This window comes from Trichomycterus rosablanca, chromosome 15, assembly GCF_030014385.1.
Source record: "Trichomycterus rosablanca isolate fTriRos1 chromosome 15, fTriRos1.hap1, whole genome shotgun sequence".
NCBI lineage: Eukaryota > Metazoa > Chordata > Actinopteri > Siluriformes > Trichomycteridae > Trichomycterus > Trichomycterus rosablanca.
In genome coordinates this window covers 26,109,410-26,130,102 of record NC_086002.1, presented here as the reverse complement: position 1 = coordinate 26,130,102, position 20,693 = coordinate 26,109,410, and the positions used below count along the sequence as shown (strand labels likewise).

At 40.2% G+C, this 20,693-nt stretch overlaps 2 protein-coding genes and 1 non-coding gene across 3 annotated transcripts; 2 read left to right on the top strand and 1 right to left on the bottom strand.

Annotated features, from left to right (window-relative positions):
• The first annotated feature begins 386 nt into the window (after positions 1-386).
• On the top strand, positions 387-20,633 carry LOC134328770 (uncharacterized). The gene is made up of 3 exons (XM_063009989.1): positions 387-784; positions 19,086-19,494; positions 20,237-20,633. The coding sequence occupies exons 1-3, from the start codon at positions 402-404 to the stop codon at positions 20,630-20,632; spliced, it is 1,188 nt and encodes a 395-aa protein (XP_062866059.1). The 5' UTR covers positions 387-401; the 3' UTR covers position 20,633.
• On the bottom strand, positions 7,160-7,278 carry LOC134329679 (5S ribosomal RNA). Its single transcript, XR_010014903.1, has one exon. It is a non-coding gene; the product is annotated as a 5S ribosomal RNA (ribosomal RNA).
• LOC134328894 (histone H1-like) lies at positions 17,951-18,556 on the top strand. Its single transcript, XM_063010128.1, has one exon. The coding sequence runs from the start codon at positions 17,956-17,958 to the stop codon at positions 18,520-18,522; it is 567 nt and encodes a 188-aa protein (XP_062866198.1). The 5' UTR covers positions 17,951-17,955; the 3' UTR covers positions 18,523-18,556.
• Positions 20,634-20,693: the final 60 nt, after the last annotated feature.

Genomic DNA, 20,693 nt, shown 5'->3' with positions numbered 1-20,693 from the left:
TATGTATAATAATGATTTTGTCACACATCCCCATAAAACTGTCCGTATAAATGTGTGTATGTATGTGCACTCACGTATATGAGCTCCTTACATAATGTAATTGTTAGTGTAAATGTTATTGTGACATAATATAATGTAATTGATGCTTAAGAGAAGCTTTTCTGTATAATACATTACACGGGCGGGAGAACGGAGGAGAAGAGAGGGGAGGAGGAGGGGGGGGCAGTATGTGAGGGGGCGTGTATGTTTCGTCTCTGAGACATGACGGCGCGTTTATGATTGGCTCAGCTGTGACTTCGCTCTAAGCCAATAGGAGAGAGCCAGGTTGCCTATATCATACCGTTTCGAGCTCTCTCCCAGTTTACTACAGGTTTGTTCCACGAACTCATCTGATCATCAAAATGAGCGGACGAGGCAAGACCGGTGGTAAGACTAGAGCTAAGGCCAAGACTCGCTCATCTCGTGCCGGCCTTCAGTTCCCCGTGGGCCGTGTTCACAGACTGCTACGTAAGGGTAATTACGCCGAGCGTGTGGGAGCTGGTGCTCCTGTCTACTTGGCTGCCGTGTTGGAGTATCTGACCGCTGAGATCCTCGAGTTGGCTGGTAACGCCGCCAGAGATAACAAGAAGTCTCGTATCATCCCTCGTCATCTGCAGTTGGCCGTGCGTAACGACGAGGAGCTGAACAGACTGCTTGGAGGTGTAACCATCGCTCAGGGCGGTGTGCTGCCTAACATCCAGGCTGTTCTGTTACCCAAGAAGACCGAGAAAGCAGCCAAGTCCAAGTAAAGTCGCTCTCGTGTTCTAACCAAAAGGCTCTTTTAAGAGCCACCCATTTCCACAGAAAAAGTGCAATTTCCCCAGGTAATGTGTTAACAAAACAAATGTAATATTGTTGTTCATAGAATCACAAGTTGTAAAACATGATTTATCACATGGTAAAATTAAATCAATATTTACGATTAGATTTTTTCCCTATCTATCTATCTTTACATATGTCCCTATATATGTGTACATAAGTGAAGTTCTAGATCACTTGCAGTAGCAAAACCAACAATATAGACGATTAAAAGTGGTGCAACAAACGTGTTTGTGTAATAAACATGGAACAAAAATAATAATAATAATACTAATAATAAGCAAAATGAACGAAATAATCAATAATATATTTTTTTAGAAAGTTATATACTTCAAATGCGATTGTAGGCTGTGTTTTAAAAGCACAAAGCGACCAGTAAGCGACATTTGACGTAAGCACGTTCGTCCAATGAGAAAAGTGCGTCACCAAGACGCCCAATGAGCGCAGAGCGGCTCTGGTACTTAAATTGAGCGTGTTGGACCGGCTAACATATTCTGTCGGAAGACAAACTGCAACCCATTTCATGCCATTTTCTTGAAAACTAACAAAGGGGAGAATTTATACATTTATATATAAATAAATTGACAAATTTTATGATGTAAGCCGACAATGGGCTTCCCCTCTTTGAAAGACCAGCAGCCGCCACTGATATATATATACATACTACACTGTCCCTCAGTCACTATCCATGGCTTAATGGTCCGAATTGCAGTGTCCAAAACCAGTATATTTTTTACCTATGCGATATATTGGAAATGTGAAAAGTCATCCCATTTGCAATATATTGAATACTTGAGTGGGGTCCCATAAGCAGCATACAGTAGTGAAGGCCCAAATGCTTATTTTTCACACTTCCAAAGGGTCTACAGACACGAAACACATACCAATGGATTCGTCTTGATGAGTAGATGTCATTTGACACCAGAAACGGCAGCTAATTCCGCTGGAAATTGCCGAAAATCGCCCCGTTTTTTATTATTTTTTTTACTAAATTAACATGTTTATCGGGCACTTTATTGGACAAATTTGGTACCCATGCACTCGGGAGGACTCCTAGATTACGATTCAATGGAGTCCCGGTGTCTGTGTTTATTCCCGCCAAGCCTATGAGGCCTACGTTAGCAACCGAATGCTAATGACACTCGTTTTTCATACTTCCCGGTGGCCAACATGCAAGATACACATATCAATAGATTTGTCTCGATGAGTAGATGCTGTTTGACACCAGCAGCTTGAGCTAACTCCACGGGAAATCGCGGAAAATCGCCCCGTTTTTATAACGTTTAGCTACTAAATTAACATGTTTATTGGGCACTTAGGTAGACAAATCTGGTATGGTTACACTCGGGGAAACTCGTAGTTTGTAATGCAAACAAGTTTTGTTGTCCTAGAGGTTCTGGAACCTTTAGAAATGGTTCAAAGTCAGGCAAAAGAAACACAGGAAGGCCTTAAAAATGTTCAAGTGGACCTAGGGCTTCCAGATTTTTCACACTGCTTCTAGAGGTGTCCACAGCCCACACATTCGAGTTTTGAGTCGATCGGACCTTTCAAAGCAGTGTTACATAGAGCGTGTAAGAATCTGAATGGGAATAAATTGGGATTTGGACGTGTCCAAACGGGGTAGCAAGGTCCGATGGGTCCGAAATTTTGGCGACATTGTCGACATAGGCTCCAGATAAACATACTCAAATTTGGCGCTCGGGCATTCCGAAGTATTTTTTATTGGGGCAACGATTCGAGCAAAATCCATGCAGACTTGCACCTTGGCCTTATGCCTTTCTCAGTGAAGGAGGAGAAATACTGAAAGGCCTTAAAAATCTTCATGTGGACCTAGAGCTTTCAGATTTTTCAGACTACTTCTAGAGGTGTTGACTGCCCACATAGTTGAGTTTTAAGTCAAACGGCCCAAGTGGTGTCCAAAAAGTTATTATGGGATTTGAATGGGAATATATTGGAATTGGAACGTGTCCAAACAGGCTCTAGAAAGGTCAGACGAGTCTGACATTTCGGCTACATTGTCATCAGAGGCTCTAGATAAACATACTAAAATTTGGAACCGTTCAGGCATTCCAAAGTATTTTTTATCTGGACAAAGATTCGAGCAAAATCCATGCAGACTTGCCATGTTTTCTTAAGGTCAACACTTAGAATTTCAAGTACTAAACTTTACTAAAGCCCCTGGGAGAACTGCAAATCCTTTTTAGGTGCTGGGTCAACCACGAAAGGTACTTCAGACAAAGATGACACTCAACGATACCCATTTTCAAAGGCTGTTTCTCAGATTAAAACTGAGCACACATATAAAAAGAGTTGTTGCATCCGAAAAGATGTATTTACAAACGCATGACAATCTTCTTCTTCTCCTGGGCCTTTGTCCCGCTCGGTTGCGGGGTCAGCTCTTCGGCGGATCATGATCCGCACATTGATTTGGCACAGTTTTTACGCCGGATGCCCTTCCTGGCACGACCCTCCCTATTTTATCCGGGCTTGGGACCGGCACTACAATGCACTGGTTTGTGCATCTAGCGGCTAGGTATCTATAGGACAATTCAGTGTTTCCATTTAGCCTGGTGGCATGTCTTTGGACTGCGGGAGGAAACCGGAGCACCCGGAGGAAACCCACGCGGACACGGGGAGAACATGCAAACTCTGCACAGAAAGGACCCGGACCGCCCCACCTTGGGATTGAACCCAGGACCTTCTTGTTGTGAGGCGACAGTGCTACTCACTAAGCCACCGTGCCGCCCTACAAACACATGACAATAATTAGCCAAAAATGCAACATAGGTCATTCACATGCATATGTCCATGTTTTTCCACTGCCCCTTTTTATATCAGCCATTTCTAGCATGTTCTTTTGTCAAAGCATCTATGTTACACCCAATTCTGATGAGGCCGGACTGACCCATGGGTCCAAGCCCTTTCACATCCTGATGGAAGTACCCTTATTTGACTGACTGAAAAGCTGACCAAGTGAAACTCTTTAGTCATTTTGAGTGACTTGATCACTATTTATCAACTCTTCAGAGCTGTGATCCAAGAGCTTGCCAATGCATCACAGCCACCCGATAGATATCTAGCATGGTAAATATCTGTACCTATCAGTGGGTGGTGAATAACCATCAAACCAACCTAGGATGGTAAATGTACAGTATTCACACATCAGGGTGTTTAATGGTTTTTTTAAATAAATGAGCAGGAAAATGTCCACTGAGGAGGACATTGGTCTAGTGATCAACTGGATTAAGTTGGCTGTTTTTTTGGTTGTAAACAGCCAACTCCCTGCTTTCTGACATTTTTCATCTTCTGCTTTGAATATCCTTGCAGCTCCAGTTGAATTATGGGATAGATTAACGATTAACGTGCTTGGTTCTCATACTTTAAAATGTTTGACGATGCAGTTCCACATCTGGGGATTTTTTGTATGTACTGTTTAATTAATACTACTGCTTTCATTTACTGTTATGTATACATATACAACAGTAATAATCAAATTACATTGACATTTATGGCATTTGGCAGACGCTCTTATCCAGAGCGACTTACATTTATGCAATTTTTTTACATTTATGCAGGACTGGGTGTGGGGGAGGGGCAAGAACATAAGCTTTCCAAGTAAACTTCAGGATCAGGTTTTCTCTTTTCAAATTGAATGACAGAGCACAAATATTCAAATCACACTATAAAGATGTCTTACATGTTATATAAATACATAATACGCAGTGGTTTGGGCACAGCTAGCTGAATTCCATGTTTTGTTATTGGTTTAAACATCTTAATGTCTCTTCTATGGGATAGAAATTTGAACAATATTTTTTCTGTATGTAACTAAAAGAAAAAAAAAGTTAGCTTTTTAATGCATTATTACTTTTATACCAGGCACATTGTGTTTTTTCCCTAGTACTTACATTCAGCAAGTAAAAAGTAATCATGCATTAAAATGTGCAGCACTTTGTTTCCTGTAGAGAATGTGTAAAGTTATTTTTCTTTTTTTATTTTACTTACTTTTACAAAATCAGTAAAACATGGAATTTGATCAGAAGTATCCATTTGTTCTATACATGTAGTTCATGCTAAATTTTTTAGCACAATATGTTGTTATCTACTGTATCTGATGTAAAAGCATCAGTAAAAATAAATAGCATTAAATATAGTGTAGTGTTGTGGTGGGACATTTCATACTGCGTTCATGTCACACTGGTTTGTGCATCTTCAGATCCAGAGCATAACAGGTCCAGAGTCAGGGTGGGGGAGGGGATAGAGAGAGAGAGAGCAATTAAGCACCTGTGAACTACTAATGCTTTATTCAAGACACACTGAAATTGTTTATTAACTTGATCTGTATGAATATATTTTATTCTGAAATGGAGAACTGCTCAGCCCTCTTTTGTTTTAGTAATTATTTTGAAGTCATACAACAATTTGAGCTCCTTCTGAGTTAATTAAGCCATCCCCTGACCTGATAATTGATATTATTAAAAAGAATGTTGTATTTTCTTTAATGTACAGATTTCTACAACACATTAAAGCGTTTAATAAAGTGTCTCTGAAGCTGTGTTTGGGTAATGATTTTATGGGAGAGTGATTAACTTCATGAGAAGTAAATTGGCACTGAAACATTTGATAAAACACCCCGCCATCATAAACGCACGTGTGCAGTTCTGCACTTTCTCTGTGCACCTTGAACGCATCATTATAATCATGCTCGGTGCGCGCGAGACACGGAGGTTTCAGAGGCTGCGCGAGCATCATCAGCGCTGTGTGGAGCGGCACGAGCTGGAGTCCCGAGAGAGGAACAGACTGGAGCACGAGGAAAGTGTGAAGCTGCTGCAGGTAAGACCTGTTTTACTCTTCTATTCAACTGTAAACTCAGGCTGTACTCAGAGCTTTAATCCGTCCAACACACAACACATACTGATGCTTTCACCTCGTTTTTCACCTGCATGACTTGGTATTTAAGCAAATGAGGGTTTAAATGTAGAGAAAACACACTCAGGTGTGAATGTAATCATGTGTTTTAGCAGTTTGAGTCAACAGTCAGTGATGGTTTTGTACTGGATACCTTTAAATTCAGGTGTTCCTAATATTTTGATTCCCGCGTGTAACTAAGTGGGGTGGGGGAGGGTAAAGTGCACCATGAGCTCTGTGATAACACGCACTTACATTGAGGTTCATCTGGGTTTATTTTTTTCTGTTTGATTGTTGACCTGAAGCAAAATTATTTTACTGATATTTCAAATGTGTACTAAACTTTACAGAGAATGGACAAACAAGAGGATAAACAAGAGGATAAACAAGAGGATAAACAAGAGGATAAACAAGAGGATAAACAAGAGGACAAACAAGAGGATAAACAAGAGGACAACATGGTATGTATTTATTTTGACATGTATTCTTTTCATGTGAACTATAAATAGAATTTGATTAAAAAAACTACTTAATCTGTTTATTGAACATTTTATTAAATGTAGGATTCACTTTCTAAAATTGAGTGAGTTGGTCTAGGGCAGGGGTCCCCATCATGAAATTTCATATATATATATATATATATATACAGGTGCTGGTCATAAAATTAGCATATCATGAAAAAGTTGATTTATTTCAGTAATTCCATTCAAAAAGTGAAACTTGTATATTATATTCATTCATTACACACAGACTGATATATTTCAAATGTTTATTTTTTTTAATGTTGATGATTATAACTGACAACTAATGAAAACCCCAAATTCAGTATCTCAGAAAATTAGAATATTGTGACAAGGTACAATATTGAAGACACCTGGTGCCACACTCCACATTTACATTTTCAGCATTTAGCAGACGCTTTTATCCAAAGCGACTTACACAATGAGCAACTGAGGGTTAAGGGCCTTGCTTGCACAACAACAAATAATTAAAAAGACAGTAATAATAAATAAATAAATAAATAATAACAATAATGTCACAAATCTATACCACATCTACAAGATGTAACTTATTTCTAGCACCACTAGATGGGGATGATGTCTGGACATAATTTTGAACTTCATTTTTAAAGTCACTAAAATGATAAAAATCCTAATTTGGTTTTTCGTTTACATTTTAAAAGCAGGAAAACAAAGTTATTCGTTAATTTTTTTAAAGTTATATTGACAAAATAATTTCCTTTCGTACAGCCAGGATGGATAAGTGTTTTACTCAGAATGAAAGTATCAGCTGGCCTTTTTCTTCACGTATTGCTTTGATGATGAAGAAAAAAAGAAAATGTTCTGCTCCTTTGGCAGGAGGTTGAAGTAAAGATGTGTGAGGATAAAATAAAAGCTTCCAGCACCTGGTATTCCCAAGCGGTCTCCCATCCAAGTACTAACCAGGCCCGACCCTGCTTAGCTTCCGAGATCGGACGAGATCGGGTGTTCTCAGGGTGGTGTGGCCGTAAGCGAGAGACGCTCCAAATAGCTTCACTTTTAAAGACGTCCATCATTCAGTCTTTCACTTCAGTATGTTTAGATTATTTGTTGTCGTGTTATTTGTTATTTTAGACATAATTTATTTTCCTGTAAAACTGTTTATAGGTTAAAGCGTAACAGCATAAACACCACCGTCTATAAATGAATGAATTGCTTTGGTCCTTCACTTGATACTTTTGTTTAAGTAAACAGCGCCTTAATGCTACAGCTACAGGCTATGTTAAGAGCACATGCAGGTAGACAGACCACTGAAATTTTGGCCTTGTGTTTTCTTGAGAGCATGGTACAAAAAAATATTGCAATGTCGCCCTCTTGTGGCACTTTTTGAGATTTGCTAAAAAGATTGTTAGATAGATAGATAGATAGATAGATAGATAGATAGATAGATAGATAGATAGATAGATAGATAGATAGATAGATAGATAGATAGATAGATAGATAGATAGATAGATAGATAGATAGATAGATAGATAGATAGATAGATAGATAGATAGATAGATAGATACTTTATTGATTCCAAAGGAAATTAGTACAGTGGCCCAGAAAGGTCAACGCAATAAAATAAGCCACAACACAAAGAAAAAAGTCACAACGCAAATAAAAAAAGTCACAACGCAAATAAAAAAAGTCACAACGCAAATAAATTAAGCCACAACACAAAGAAAAAAGTCACAACGCAAATAAAAAAAGTCACAACGCAAATAAAAAAGTTACAACGCAAATAAAAAAAGTCACAACGCAAATAAAAAAAGTCACAACGCAAATAAATTAAGCCACAACACAAATAAAAAAAGTCACAACGCAAATAAAAAAAGTCACGACACAAATAAATTAAGCCACAATGCAAATAAAAGAAGTCTCAACGCAAATAAAAATAAGCCACAACAGAAGTTAAGACACAACGGAAGCTAAGTCACAATGAAAGTTAAGCCACAACGGAAGCTAGCAGCAGTCAAGTTTGAAAAGTAAGTGATAACTTTGTCGCTATGTGATTAATGATGATTCTGTGATTAATGTCGTTAAATGTTGTTACAAATGATCAACGTTGTTCACTGTGTTTATATCGACATAGTTATGTAGACTGTCATCGAACGTTATTATTATTGTGAAGCTAGCTACGTCGTAACCGACATCACTTCGGTAACGTTAGTAAAACAGATAATCGATTATGTTAAGTCAACAGAGGTGTTGAACAACATGCTATACAATTCATGTTAAGTGGCTATTGTCTGTTAACTAGACCTCTGTTAAAATGTCCAACCACAGTGGGTACCTGCTTAATAATGCTTTATTTGTTGTCCTACAGAGCAATGTATTGTCCATTTTGTGGATTCAGCCTGTATTCTCAAACAACGTTCTGCAGTTCATGTGGCAAGGACATCCAATTCTTGTGCCATGCTGATAAGCGTGGCATGAGTGAAGGTAACGTTTCAAAGATTACTTGTGTTTTTAAATTAGACTGAGACTGTACTGCACTGTATAAATATAGTTTGGAATACTGGATGTCTGAACAGACATGTACTCTCTTGATGATATTTGATTAGACTCTGAAGCAGGAAGCACTGGAAACAGTGTAGTGGAGTCATTCCACAATTTCCGGATTTTAAAAGGAAATGAAAAAAGCACCACTAAAAGACACCACTGTGAAGGTACGTTTTATTTGCTGATGTAGGCTAACTGCAAAAAAAAAAATTGTGATATGATATTGTTACATGTCTGAGAGACACGTACTGAAAAAGGGCAGAAAGACAGAAAGAGAGAACAACCAAACACAAATACATGAAAACAGAAAAAAAAAAACACAAGTGGCTGCTGATTGGTTGCAGCATTTTCTCCAATAATAAACAAGAAAATAAAGTCAAGACAAAGATAGAGTCTATACTTCTAAAGCTCTGGTTAAGTAAATAAAGCTACAGGGCTATGTTATAAGCACATGCAGGTAGACAGAGCAATGTAATTTTGGCCTTGTGTTTATTTGTGGACACCAGTTTTCTTGTGAGCGTGGTAAAACAAAATTGAGATGTCGCCCTCTTGTGGCGTTTTTGGAGAATTGTTATGAAAACTAATGTGATATGGTAATATGAGGTCTGTTGACCATGGTAAAATAAATCTTTGTAATGTCGCCCTGTTGTGGCACTTTTGGGGAATTTTAAAAAAATTAACATGATATGGTAAAATGAGATCATGTGACCATGTTGGTAAAAAAAATCCTTGTAATGTCGACCTCTTGTGGCACTTTTGGAGAATTGCAAAAAAGTAATATGATGTGGTAATATGAGATTTACTGTCTTCTGAAAATAACTCAACACACAGCCATTAATGTCTAAATAGCTGGCAACATAAGTGAGTACACCCCACAGTGAACATGTCCAAATTGTGCCCAAATGTGTCGTTGTCTCTCCCTGGTGTCATGTGTCAAGGTCCCAGGTGTAAATGGGGAGCAGGGCTGTTAAATTTGGTGTTTTGGGTACAATTCTCTCATACTGGCCACTGGATATTCAACATGGCACCTCATGGCAAAGAACTCTCTGAGGATGTGAGAAATAGAATTGTTGCTCTCCACAAAGATGGCCTGGGCTATAAGAAGATTGCTAACACCCTGAAACTGAGCTACAGCATGGTGGCCAAGGTCATACAGCGGTTTTCCAGGACAGGTTCCACTCGGAACAGGCTTCGCCAGGGTCGACCAAAGAAGTTGAGTCCACGTGTTCGGCGTCATATCCAGAGGTTGGCTTTAAAAAATAGACACATGAGTGCTGCCAGCATTGCTGCAGAGGTTGAAGACGTGGGAGGTCAGCCTGTCAGTGCTCAGACCATACGCCGCACACTGCATCAACTCGGTCTGCATGGTCGTCATCCCAGAAGGAAGCTGACGCACAAGAAAGCCAGCAAACAGTTTGCTGAAGACAAGCAGTCCAAGAACATGGATTACTGGAATGCCCTGTGGTCTGACGAGACCAAGATAAACTTGTTTGGCTCAGATGGTGTCCAGCATGTGTGGCGGCGCCCTGGTGAGAAGTACCAAGACAACTGTATCTTGCCTACAGTCAAGCATGGTGGTGGTAGCATCATGGTCTTGGGCTGCATGAGTGTTGCTGGCACTGGGGAGCTGCAGTTCATTGAGGGAAACATGAATTCCAACATGTACTGTGACATTCTGAAACAGAGCATGATCCCCTCCCTTCGAAAACTGGGCCTCATGGCAGTTTTCCAACAGGATAACGACCCCAAACACAACCTCCAAGATGACAACTGCCTTGCTGAGGAAGCTCAAGGTAAAGGTGATGGACTAAACCCAATTGAGCACCTGTGGCGCATCCTCAAGTGGAAGGTGGAGGAGTTCAAGGTGTCTAACATCCACCAGCTCCGTGATGTCATCATGGAGGAGTGGAAGAGGATTCCAGTAGCAACCTGTGCAGCTCTGGTGAATTCCATGCAGTGGAAGGCAGTGCTGGATAATAATGGTGGTCACACAAAATATTGACACTTTGGGCACAATTTGGACATGTTCACTGTGGGGTGTACTCACTTATGTTGCCAGCCATTTAGACATTAATGGCTGTGTGTTGAGTTATTTTCAGAAGACAGTAAATCTACACTGCTATACAAGTTGTACACTGACTACTCCAAGTTATATCCAAGTTTTATTTCTATAGTGTTGTCTCATGAAAATAAATAATAAAATATTTGCAGAAATGTGAGGGGTGTACTCACTTTTGTGATACACTGTACTTCTAAAGCACTGGTTGAGTAAATACAGCTACAAGGTTATGTTATGAGCACATGCAGGTAGACAGACCACTGTAATTTTAACCTTGTGATTATTTGTGGCCAGTTTTCTTGTGACCGCGGTACAAAATAATCCTTGTAATGTCGCCCTCTTGTGGTAGTTTTGGAAAACTGTAAAAAAAATTTACATATGGTAAAATGAGTTCATGTGACCAAATTGGTAAAAAGAATATTTTAATGTCGCCCTCTTAAGGCACTTTTGAAGAATTGCAAAAAAAAAAATAGTGATATGATATTGTTATGAGCCTGTTCTTTACTGCAACCAATTAGAGACATGGTGGAGTGACTGGGGGCGGGACTTTCAATATGAAAAAAAAAAAAAAGAAAAGAATGTCAAGGGCAGTTGTAGCCTAGCAGTTAAGCTTCTGGACTAGTAAGCAGAAGGTTGCTGGTTCAAACCTCATCACTGCCAGGCTGCTACCGTTGGGCTCTTGAGCAAGGCCCTTAACCTTCAATTGCTTAGACTGGAAAATGAAAGTCGCTTTGGATAAAAGCGTCTGCTAAATGCTGAAAATGTAAAGACAAAGCTAGAGTGTATAATTTTATTTTTTAATTAATTGATTATTTGTGGCCAGTTTTCTTGTGACCATGGTAAAAAAAAATGTAATGTCGCCCTCTTGTGGCACTTTTTGAGAATTGCAAAAAATGCGATATGATGTGGTAATATGAGGTCTTTTGACCATGGTAAAAACAATGGTGTCTTGTGGCAGTTTTGGAAAACTGTAAAAAAAATTAACATGATATGGTCAAATGAGTTCATGTGACCAAATGGGTTAAAAAAAATCTTTTAATGTAGCCCTCTTTTGGCACTTTTAAAAAATTGCAAAAAAAAGTAATATTATGTGGTAATATGGGATCTTGTGATCATGGTAAAAAAAAAATCTTTGTAATGTCGCCCTGTTGTGGCACCTTTGGAGAATTAAAAAAAAAATAGTGATATGATATTGTTACGTGCCTGAGGGACACGTGTTTTTGTGTTTGGTTGTTCTCTTATTCTGTCTAAGTAAATACAGCTACATGGTTATGTTAAGAGCACATGCAGGTAGACAGACCACTGTAATTTTGGCCTTGTGTTTATTTGTGGCATGTTTTCTTGTGACCGTGGTAAAAAAAAATGGAGATGTCGCCTTCTTGTGGCACTTTTGGAGAACTGTAAAAAAATAACATAATATGGTAAAATAAAAATAAAAGTTAAAAAAAAACCCACTGTAATATCAATAATAATCAATAATAATTTGTGATCAGCCTCACTGGTTGTCCCTCAGATTGTGACACGCTGCTACAAATTGTGCAGCATGTGTGATCAGTCCTCTCTTCTCTCCCAGTATATAGGGCAGTTTGTGTGAGTTCCTCAGTGTAGGAACTCAGGGGAGATGCTGCTGATAGTATAGACTCCTGATAGAGCTGTACTTCAGGTACTCTGTGAGGAAGTGCAGCTCTGTCTCCACCACTGCCAGCTCACAGTGAGAGCACAGCCTGGCCTCTCTGGGTGTCCAGCTCTGTCTGCGCCGCCCGGTTTCGATGGCCAGGCTGTGCTCACTGAGTCTGTACATCGTCAAAACCTTCCTCAGTTTTTTCTCTTTCATTTCTGTCAGGTAAGCAGCTAGAGAGTAATCTCGATTCAGGGCTGAAGAGCACTGGAGTCTGTGTTGTTGTTGTATTGTCTCAGTCCAGTATTTGATGTAATTTTGTTTTTGTTTGGTCATAATTTGGTTGGGTGTAATGTTTTGGGCGAGTGTGTGGTGAGGCTGATTGGTGTGTGTGATGTTAGTGTGTTTTAGGTCACTGAGACCAGCTGGGTTAGGGGACTCCTTTCCATGTTCAGCTCTTGGCATGTCAGTGCTTTATAATGGAGTGAGTGGGGGACACTGGATTTGATATGTTTCCAGAAGTTTAGAGCTCTTTTCTGAATGCAGAATATTAGTGGGTATTGTCCACTAATATTCTGCCCTGCAGGCCATTTTGGGGTCTTCCTCTGCACACTGAGAAGATTTCTGCAAAACTCTGTGTGCAGAGATTCAATAGTGTGCTTGTCCCAGTTAGAAAAACCATTTTGAGTTAGGGGCCCCCCACACCTCACTACCATACAGTGCAATGTATCTCTCTCTCTCTCTCTCTCTCTCTCTCTCTCTCTCTCTCTCTCTGTTGTTTTCTCTGGAAAAGAATCAATGATTCGTTCATGCTGCTGCATCCAGGCATTTCAATGGCTAGTGTCGATTCAGAGCCAAACTGTTCACTCAAGCCAACCGACTCCTTTGAACTGCCATAGAGGGGGAGCCAAAGAGTCATTTCAAGTGTCGATTCCGAGACAAAAAATCACTAAGGCTTTTGATTCTAGACAAAAATCTGCATTTATCTCTTTTTACATATTGTTTTATTTATCTATTTTATTTTTGAAGCTTTATTCCACTTCAGCCGGCACTACTTGTCTGATACGTCTCAGTGTTGTTGGGTAATGACACGTTTCTCAGTCATACAGACGTGTGTGTGTGTGTGTGTGTGTGTGTGTGTGTGTGTGTGCGGCTTTCAAAGTCGGCTGTAACGTCTGGACACCTTCAGCTGATTGACGTCCTCGAGGCCTGCTCATACGGTTTGGTGGGACGGCCTGATTCTGCCATACGCTGCTAACTGAGCTACTAAGCTAACTGTTCGTGTCACAAACACATAAATGTGTACTACATAGTGCACTAGATAGTGTGAATGATAAAAGATGTATGTTCCCTACATAGTGCACTAGATTGTATATTAGAAAAGATTTTATGTTCCATACTAAGTGCACTAGATAGTGTACTAGATAATAGACATACATAATGCTTAAGGTGGCGTATTAGTTAACGGATTTGGGTTCCCTACATAGTGCACTAAATTGTATATCAGATAACGGATTTATATTTCCTACATAGTGCACTAGATAGTATATTAAATATGAATTTATGTTCCCTACGTAGTGCACTAGATAGTGTGAAAGATAATAGATTTATGTTCCCTACATAGTGCACTAGATAGTATTTTAAATATGAATTTATGTTCCCTACGTAGTGCACTAGATAGTGTAAAATATAATAGATTTATGTTCCCTACATAGTGCACTAGATAGTATTTTAAATATGAATTAATGTTCCCTACGTAGTGCACTAGATAATAGACTTATGTTTCTTACATAATGCTTTAGGTGGCGTATTAGTTAACGGATTTAGGTTCCCTACATAGTGCACTAGACAGTATATTAGACACTTGATTTATGTTCCCTACACAGTGCGCTAGATTGTATATCAGATAACGGATTTAATACGCGATCGGGGAATAAAGTCTGTCACCTGCGTGCGCGTTTGTGTTGCTCTTGGCCGCTCGTTCTAGATTCCGGGAGATTTTATCTGACTTGCGGGCATCAGCGAGCCGCTATGTATATGCAGGAGACTTGGGATGTCTGCGTTCAGTACAAGGTTGTCCTCTATTAGAATAGACACGTCTACCAACTTATTCTCAGCAATGGGATTATGGATCACAAGCACCTTCATGGTTTGGTCCACGTGGAGCTCAGTCTCGTGCCCATGTTAATAAAATCCTTGTGAAATAAAACCAAGTATTATGATATGGAAATATAAAATCTTGTGACCATGTTAAAAGTGCTTGTGATGTCGCAGTCTTGTAGCACTTTTGGAGAATTGTAAAATATCAATATGAAATGATAATATAAAATCTTGGTAAAAAAAAAAAGAATCTTTGTGCACGTATGGGTTTATTTTATTGTTAAATGTTTATGCTCCATGGTGATTAACACTCTCTCTGTCCAAATGCATGAGCCGCTTTTAGAGATTGTCATGCCTGATGATCCGCAAAGCAGGACAACGCTGAGGTGGGAAGTGACAAATTGTTTAAGTCATATAAGTGACGTGAGGATTAGTCGAAAAAGATTTTCAGTCAAAAACAAATACTCATCCTGGTAGCAATCTTCACTGACGTGGTGACAATCAAGTAACTTGTTTTGTTGTATATTGTGCGAGTGCCGATTATCATCGGTGGTGAGAATTTTCAGTTTTTTTTTGTAACTTTGTGTTAATTTTGCTGAAGTACACACGGATTGTTTTGTGTTTCCTTATGCCGTCACTAGAAATTGTAAAGGAAGTCTAACCCTTGTATTTGTGTGTGTATGTGTCTGTGCCTCCTGCTCAGTGTTTCAGCTAAATTAAATGTACCGTCACTACGTACAGTCAGGTGGCTGTATTTCAGGGCCTGGGCAGGTAAGTTAGGGCGCGCCCATACATATTGCTACACGTAGGAAGCCATCTGTCTAGATACATTAGGTAAGAGGTGTGTGCCACCCCATGTATATTTGTTAAGACAGGTAATCCTAGTGTAGCTAGGTTTTGTTTTGCCTTTTGTTTGTTAGGGGATTTGTTATGTTTTATTATTTTCTTTGCTTTAGCACCACCTAAGCCCAGAGCCTCATTTTTTTTCTTTATTATGTAAATTTATATTGTATATATTTTATTTATAGATTGTACCATAAATATCTGTTTTGTGAATTGTTTTTTCTCATTTTTTCCAGTAAAAAGTCAGTACAATCCAGAGTTTGTGTCTGGGTCTGTTTGCTCTCTGCTACTCTGGTACTTCACAAAAGGTTATTTTTTTAGATACTGACCCCATCAATACCCCTATACCATCAAAAGGAATCGTAACATTACAGTAAAACGAGATCTTGTAACCTATGTTTAAAAATTTTTTTTGTGTTGCCGCCCTCTGGTGGCACTTTTGGAGAATTGTAAAAAGTAATATGATATGTTGAAATTCCCAGATTTTACCAATTCTTCCCTCAGGTCCGTCTCAGGTCCGCAATCTTGGTGTCATTCTAGACTCCACTCTTTCTTTTGAATCTCATAAAAAATGTTGCTAAAACTGCTGATTTTTATCTTAAGAACATCTCTAGACTGCGCTCCTTTCTTTTCTACTATGTAACAGAAACTCTCATTCATGCACTAATCACTTCCCGACTGGACTATTGTAATGCTGTTCTTTATGGGCACCCTGCCTCCAGGCTGAAGAGGCTACAGCATGTACAAAATTCAGCATCGAGGGTCCTAACACATACAAGATCACGTGATCACATAACTCCTACACTTAAACAGCTCCACTGGCTACCCATCCAATACCACATTCAATAAATACGTTTTTTTGTTGGTTTTTAAGGCTTTGCATGGCTAAGCACCTACATATCTCACTGTACAGCATATTGATGATCCATTCATCTCATTAATCACACTTCCCTGCTCTTCCCTCCATAAAAATAAATAAGCTACTTTATTTTTAACATTGTACAATTAGACATGACAATGTAGCCAAAAACCCATACTAGGAGATGAGGCAGTGTGTGATCCAAAATTAGTCTAAATTAGTTAAATTAAAGTAAAATTGGAATAAAACAAACAAAATGCTTTAGAAACCTTTGTGTGAAAGTAGCATTAGAGACAAGTTAAAGGAAAATGTACAACTAAAACACCTGCAGCAGTGTACGAGTTTTTATTGAAGGTAATTAAAATGTGAAAGTTAAATAGTGTTTACAAATGTGTAATATATACATGGACAATGCTTGTGTTTGTTGCTATATAGTTTTTGCAGGTTTGTGTGTGTGTGTGTGTGTGTGTGTGTGTGTGTGTGTGTGTGTGTGTGTGTGTGTGTGTGTGTGTGTGTGTGTGTGAGTGTAAGAGTGAGAGAAATCTTATTTTCTCATTTCTATTCACTGTTTATTGTTTACCGCTTTGGCAATAGTGTATCTAATTACATTTATGCCAATAAAGCACCACTGAACTGAAAGAGAGAGTAAAAAATGTAAGTAAAATAGGTGGAAATGACTGGACTGCAAGAGCCATTAATGTTTTGTCAAATTGGGTGTTAGGGTCATGAATGTGTAAAGCAGTGTTTGGATTATAAGTTGGTATTAGCTGTGTTAAAGGCATTTCTGAGTTTTAAAAACATTTTACAAAAGTGCATCTTTATAAGTGAGATGTATCAGATAAAAAAAACTTAAAATAGACTTGAATCTGTTTTGTAAGTGTTAGAAAGATCAGTAGAATGTGAATGTTGGAGCCATGTGTTGTTTTAGAAATGTGTCAGTATATGTGAACTTAAAGCTGACACGGTGATGTTCTGTAGATCTTACAGCACAAATATGTAGGAATAACTGAAATAAATGTTAGTGTATTAAAATATTCTTCTTATTATCACCATTATTATTCTAAATTATTATATTTACTTTTTTCTTACATTTGTTCTTTCAGCTACATGACAGTTAAGCACCCTGGACTCGACCTAGTCCTGCTTGGTAGCTGTGTTTTACTTCGCACTAAACAGCCTATTTTTCTAGTAGAAAAGGAAGCTCACATCCGCTTATAAATGCATGTGGAAAACACCAAGGTCTGGTTTATCCTTTTCAGTCTGTGTCTACAAGAAGATCGGGTTTCCTCGGCATATTTTTACGTGTAATAAGATGTGAAATGTGCGCTGCGTCGCTTTACGCATCAGGAGCGGTGTGCTGTTTTAGCAGAACACAAGGAAACAGAGCATCGTTAGGTTCCCTTTGCGGGCTTTTACATGAACGAGAGAACTTATGTTCGGCCGACGTGCACTTTATTACCTCGCATTTTATATCAGGACTTGTATTTTAATCGTTATTTGCCATGAGAAAACACAAGTGCGCATGTGTCACGGAAGCACACAGACGCTGCGCTGGCTGAGTTGAGTCTACACAGTTCTCATGTGTGCTATAAAGCCCCGCCCCCCCTCGTAAGAGGGAGGAGTCTCTGTACAACAGAGCACAGCGCTTCACTCGCTCTTTCTTAGCGCCGTTTTAGCTCCAACAACGATGGTAGAAGAAGCTCCAGCACCGGCCAGCTCGGCCCCCGCCAAGGCTCCCAGCGTCGGCGAGCTGATCGTCAAAGCTGTTTCCGCTTCCAAGGAGAGGAGCGGCGTGTCCATGGCCGCCCTGAAGAAAGCTCTGTCTGCAGGTGGATACGACGTGGAGAAGAACAACTCCCGCGTCAAACTCGCCGTCAAAAGCCTGGTGACCAAGGGCACCCTGGTGCAGACCAAGGGCACCGGCGCCTCAGGCTCTTTCAAGCTCAACAACAAGCAGACCGAGGAGAAGAAACCCGCGGCCAAAAAAGCCGCCGCTCCTAAAGTGAAAAAGGCCGCAAAGAAACCCGCCGCTGCAAAGAAGCCCAAGAAGGTAACAGCCAAGAAACCAGCAGCTAAGAAGTCCCCCAAGAAGGTCAAGAAACCCGCTGCTGCCGCTAAGAAAGCCACCAAGAGCCCTAAGAAAGCTAAGAAGCCGGCGGCAGCCAAGAGTCCTAAAAAAGCCAAGGCAGCCAAACCCAAGACCGCTAAACCCAAAGCGGCCAAGGCCAAAAAAGCTGCCCCCAAGAAGAAGTAAACATGTTCCTGTTTTCTTATTTTTGTTTTATTAAAACGGCTCTTTTAAGAGCCACCTATATCCTCCCATAAAGAGTCGCGTTTCCTAAACATACATATAAGCATGCATGCGAACATACAACCATCCATACATCCATATTTTGTGGAGAGTGTAATAAGCAAGGAGTTAAAAACACTAAGTAGGACTGGTACCGTTTTATGTGTAATAGTGATTTTGTCACATTCTCATAAAACTGTTCGTATAAATGTGTATATGTATGTGCACTCACGTATATGAGCTCCTTACATAATGTAATTATTAGTGTAAATGTTATTGTGATATAATATAATGTAATTGATGCTTAAGAGAAGCTTTTCTGTATAATACATTACACGGGCGGGAGAACGGAGGAGAAGAGAGGGGAGGAGGGGGGGGGGCAATATGTGAGGGGGCGTGTATGTGTTTCCCTGGGACATGACTGCGCGTTTATGATTGGCTCAGCTGTGCCTTCGCTCTAAGCCAATAGGAGAGAGGCCAGTTTGCCTATATCAAACCGTTTCGAGCGCTCTCCCAGTTTACTTCAGATTTGTTCGACGAACGCATTTGATCATCAAAATGAGTGGACGAGGGAAGACCGGTGGTAAGACTAGAGCTAAGGCCAAGACTCGTTCATCCCGTGCCGGCCTTCAGTTCCCTGTGGGCCGTGTTCACAGACTGCTACGTAAGGGTAACTACGCCCACCGTGTGGGAGCTGGTGCTCCTGTCTACTTGGCTGCCGTGCTGGAGTATCTGACCGCTGAGATCCTCGAGTTGGCTGGTAACGCCGCCAGAGATAACAAGAAGTCTCGTATCATTCCTCGTCATCTGCAGTTGGCCGTGCGTAACGACGAGGAGTTGAACAGACTGCTTGGAGGTGTAACCATCGCTCAGGGCGGTGTGCTGCCTAACATCCAGGCTGTTCTGTTGCCCAAGAAGACCGAGAAAGGAGCCAAGGCCAAGTAAAGTCGCTCTCGTGTTCTAACCAAAAGGCTCTTTTAAGAGCCACCCATTTCCACAGAAAAAGTGCAATTTCCCCAGATAATATGTAAACGAAACAGATATAATATCGTTTCATAGGCTCACACGGCATAAAACACATGATTTATGACATGGTAAAATTAACAAATCAATATGTACGATTTATATTTTCCCTTTCTATTTAACTTTACATATATATATATATCTATATATAGATATATATAGATATATAGATATGTATATATATATAGATATCACTTGCAGTAGCAAAACCAACAATTTAGACGATTAAAAGTGGTGCAACAAACGTGTTTGTGTAGAACACATGGAACAAAAATTACAATAATACTAATAATAACAATAATAATAAGCAAAATGATCGAAATAATCAATAATATATATTTTGCAAATGGTATATACTTTAAGTGCGATTGTAGGCTGTGTTTTAAAAGCACAAAGAGACAAAGGAAAGTATTATAAATCCCGCCAACAGCATAGAGGAAATATTATGTTTTTTGAAACGAGGCAGCGGCAGAACGCCGACCAGTAAGTGACATTTGACGTAAGCACGATCGTCCAATGAGAAAAGAGCTTCATCAAGACGCCCAATGAGCGCGGAGCCGCTCTGGTACTTAAATAGAGCGTGTTGGGCGGGCTAACATATTCTGTTCTACAGTTGGTGAAGTGCAGAGTTCCAGACGCGATGGCAAGAACCAAGCAGACCGCTCGTAAGTCCACCGGTGGTAAGGCGCCGAGGAAGCAGCTCGCCACTAAGGCTGCCCGCAAGAGCGCCCCGGCTACTGGCGGTGTGAAGAAACCTCACCGTTACAGGCCAGGTACCGTGGCTCTGCGTGAAATCCGCCGTTATCAGAAGTCCACTGAGCTGCTCATCCGCAAGCTGCCCTTCCAGCGCCTGGTTAGAGAGATCGCTCAGGACTTTAAGACCGATCTGCGCTTCCAGAGTTCTGCCGTCATGGCTCTGCAGGAGGCCAGTGAGGCTTACCTGGTCGGTCTGTTCGAGGACACCAACCTGTGCGCCATCCATGCCAAGAGGGTGACCATCATGCCTAAGGACATCCAGCTGGCCCGCCGTATTCGCGGAGAGCGAGCTTAAACGATCCCACTCCATCCAGTTATCCACAAAGGCTCTTTTAAGAGCCACTTACATGCTTCCA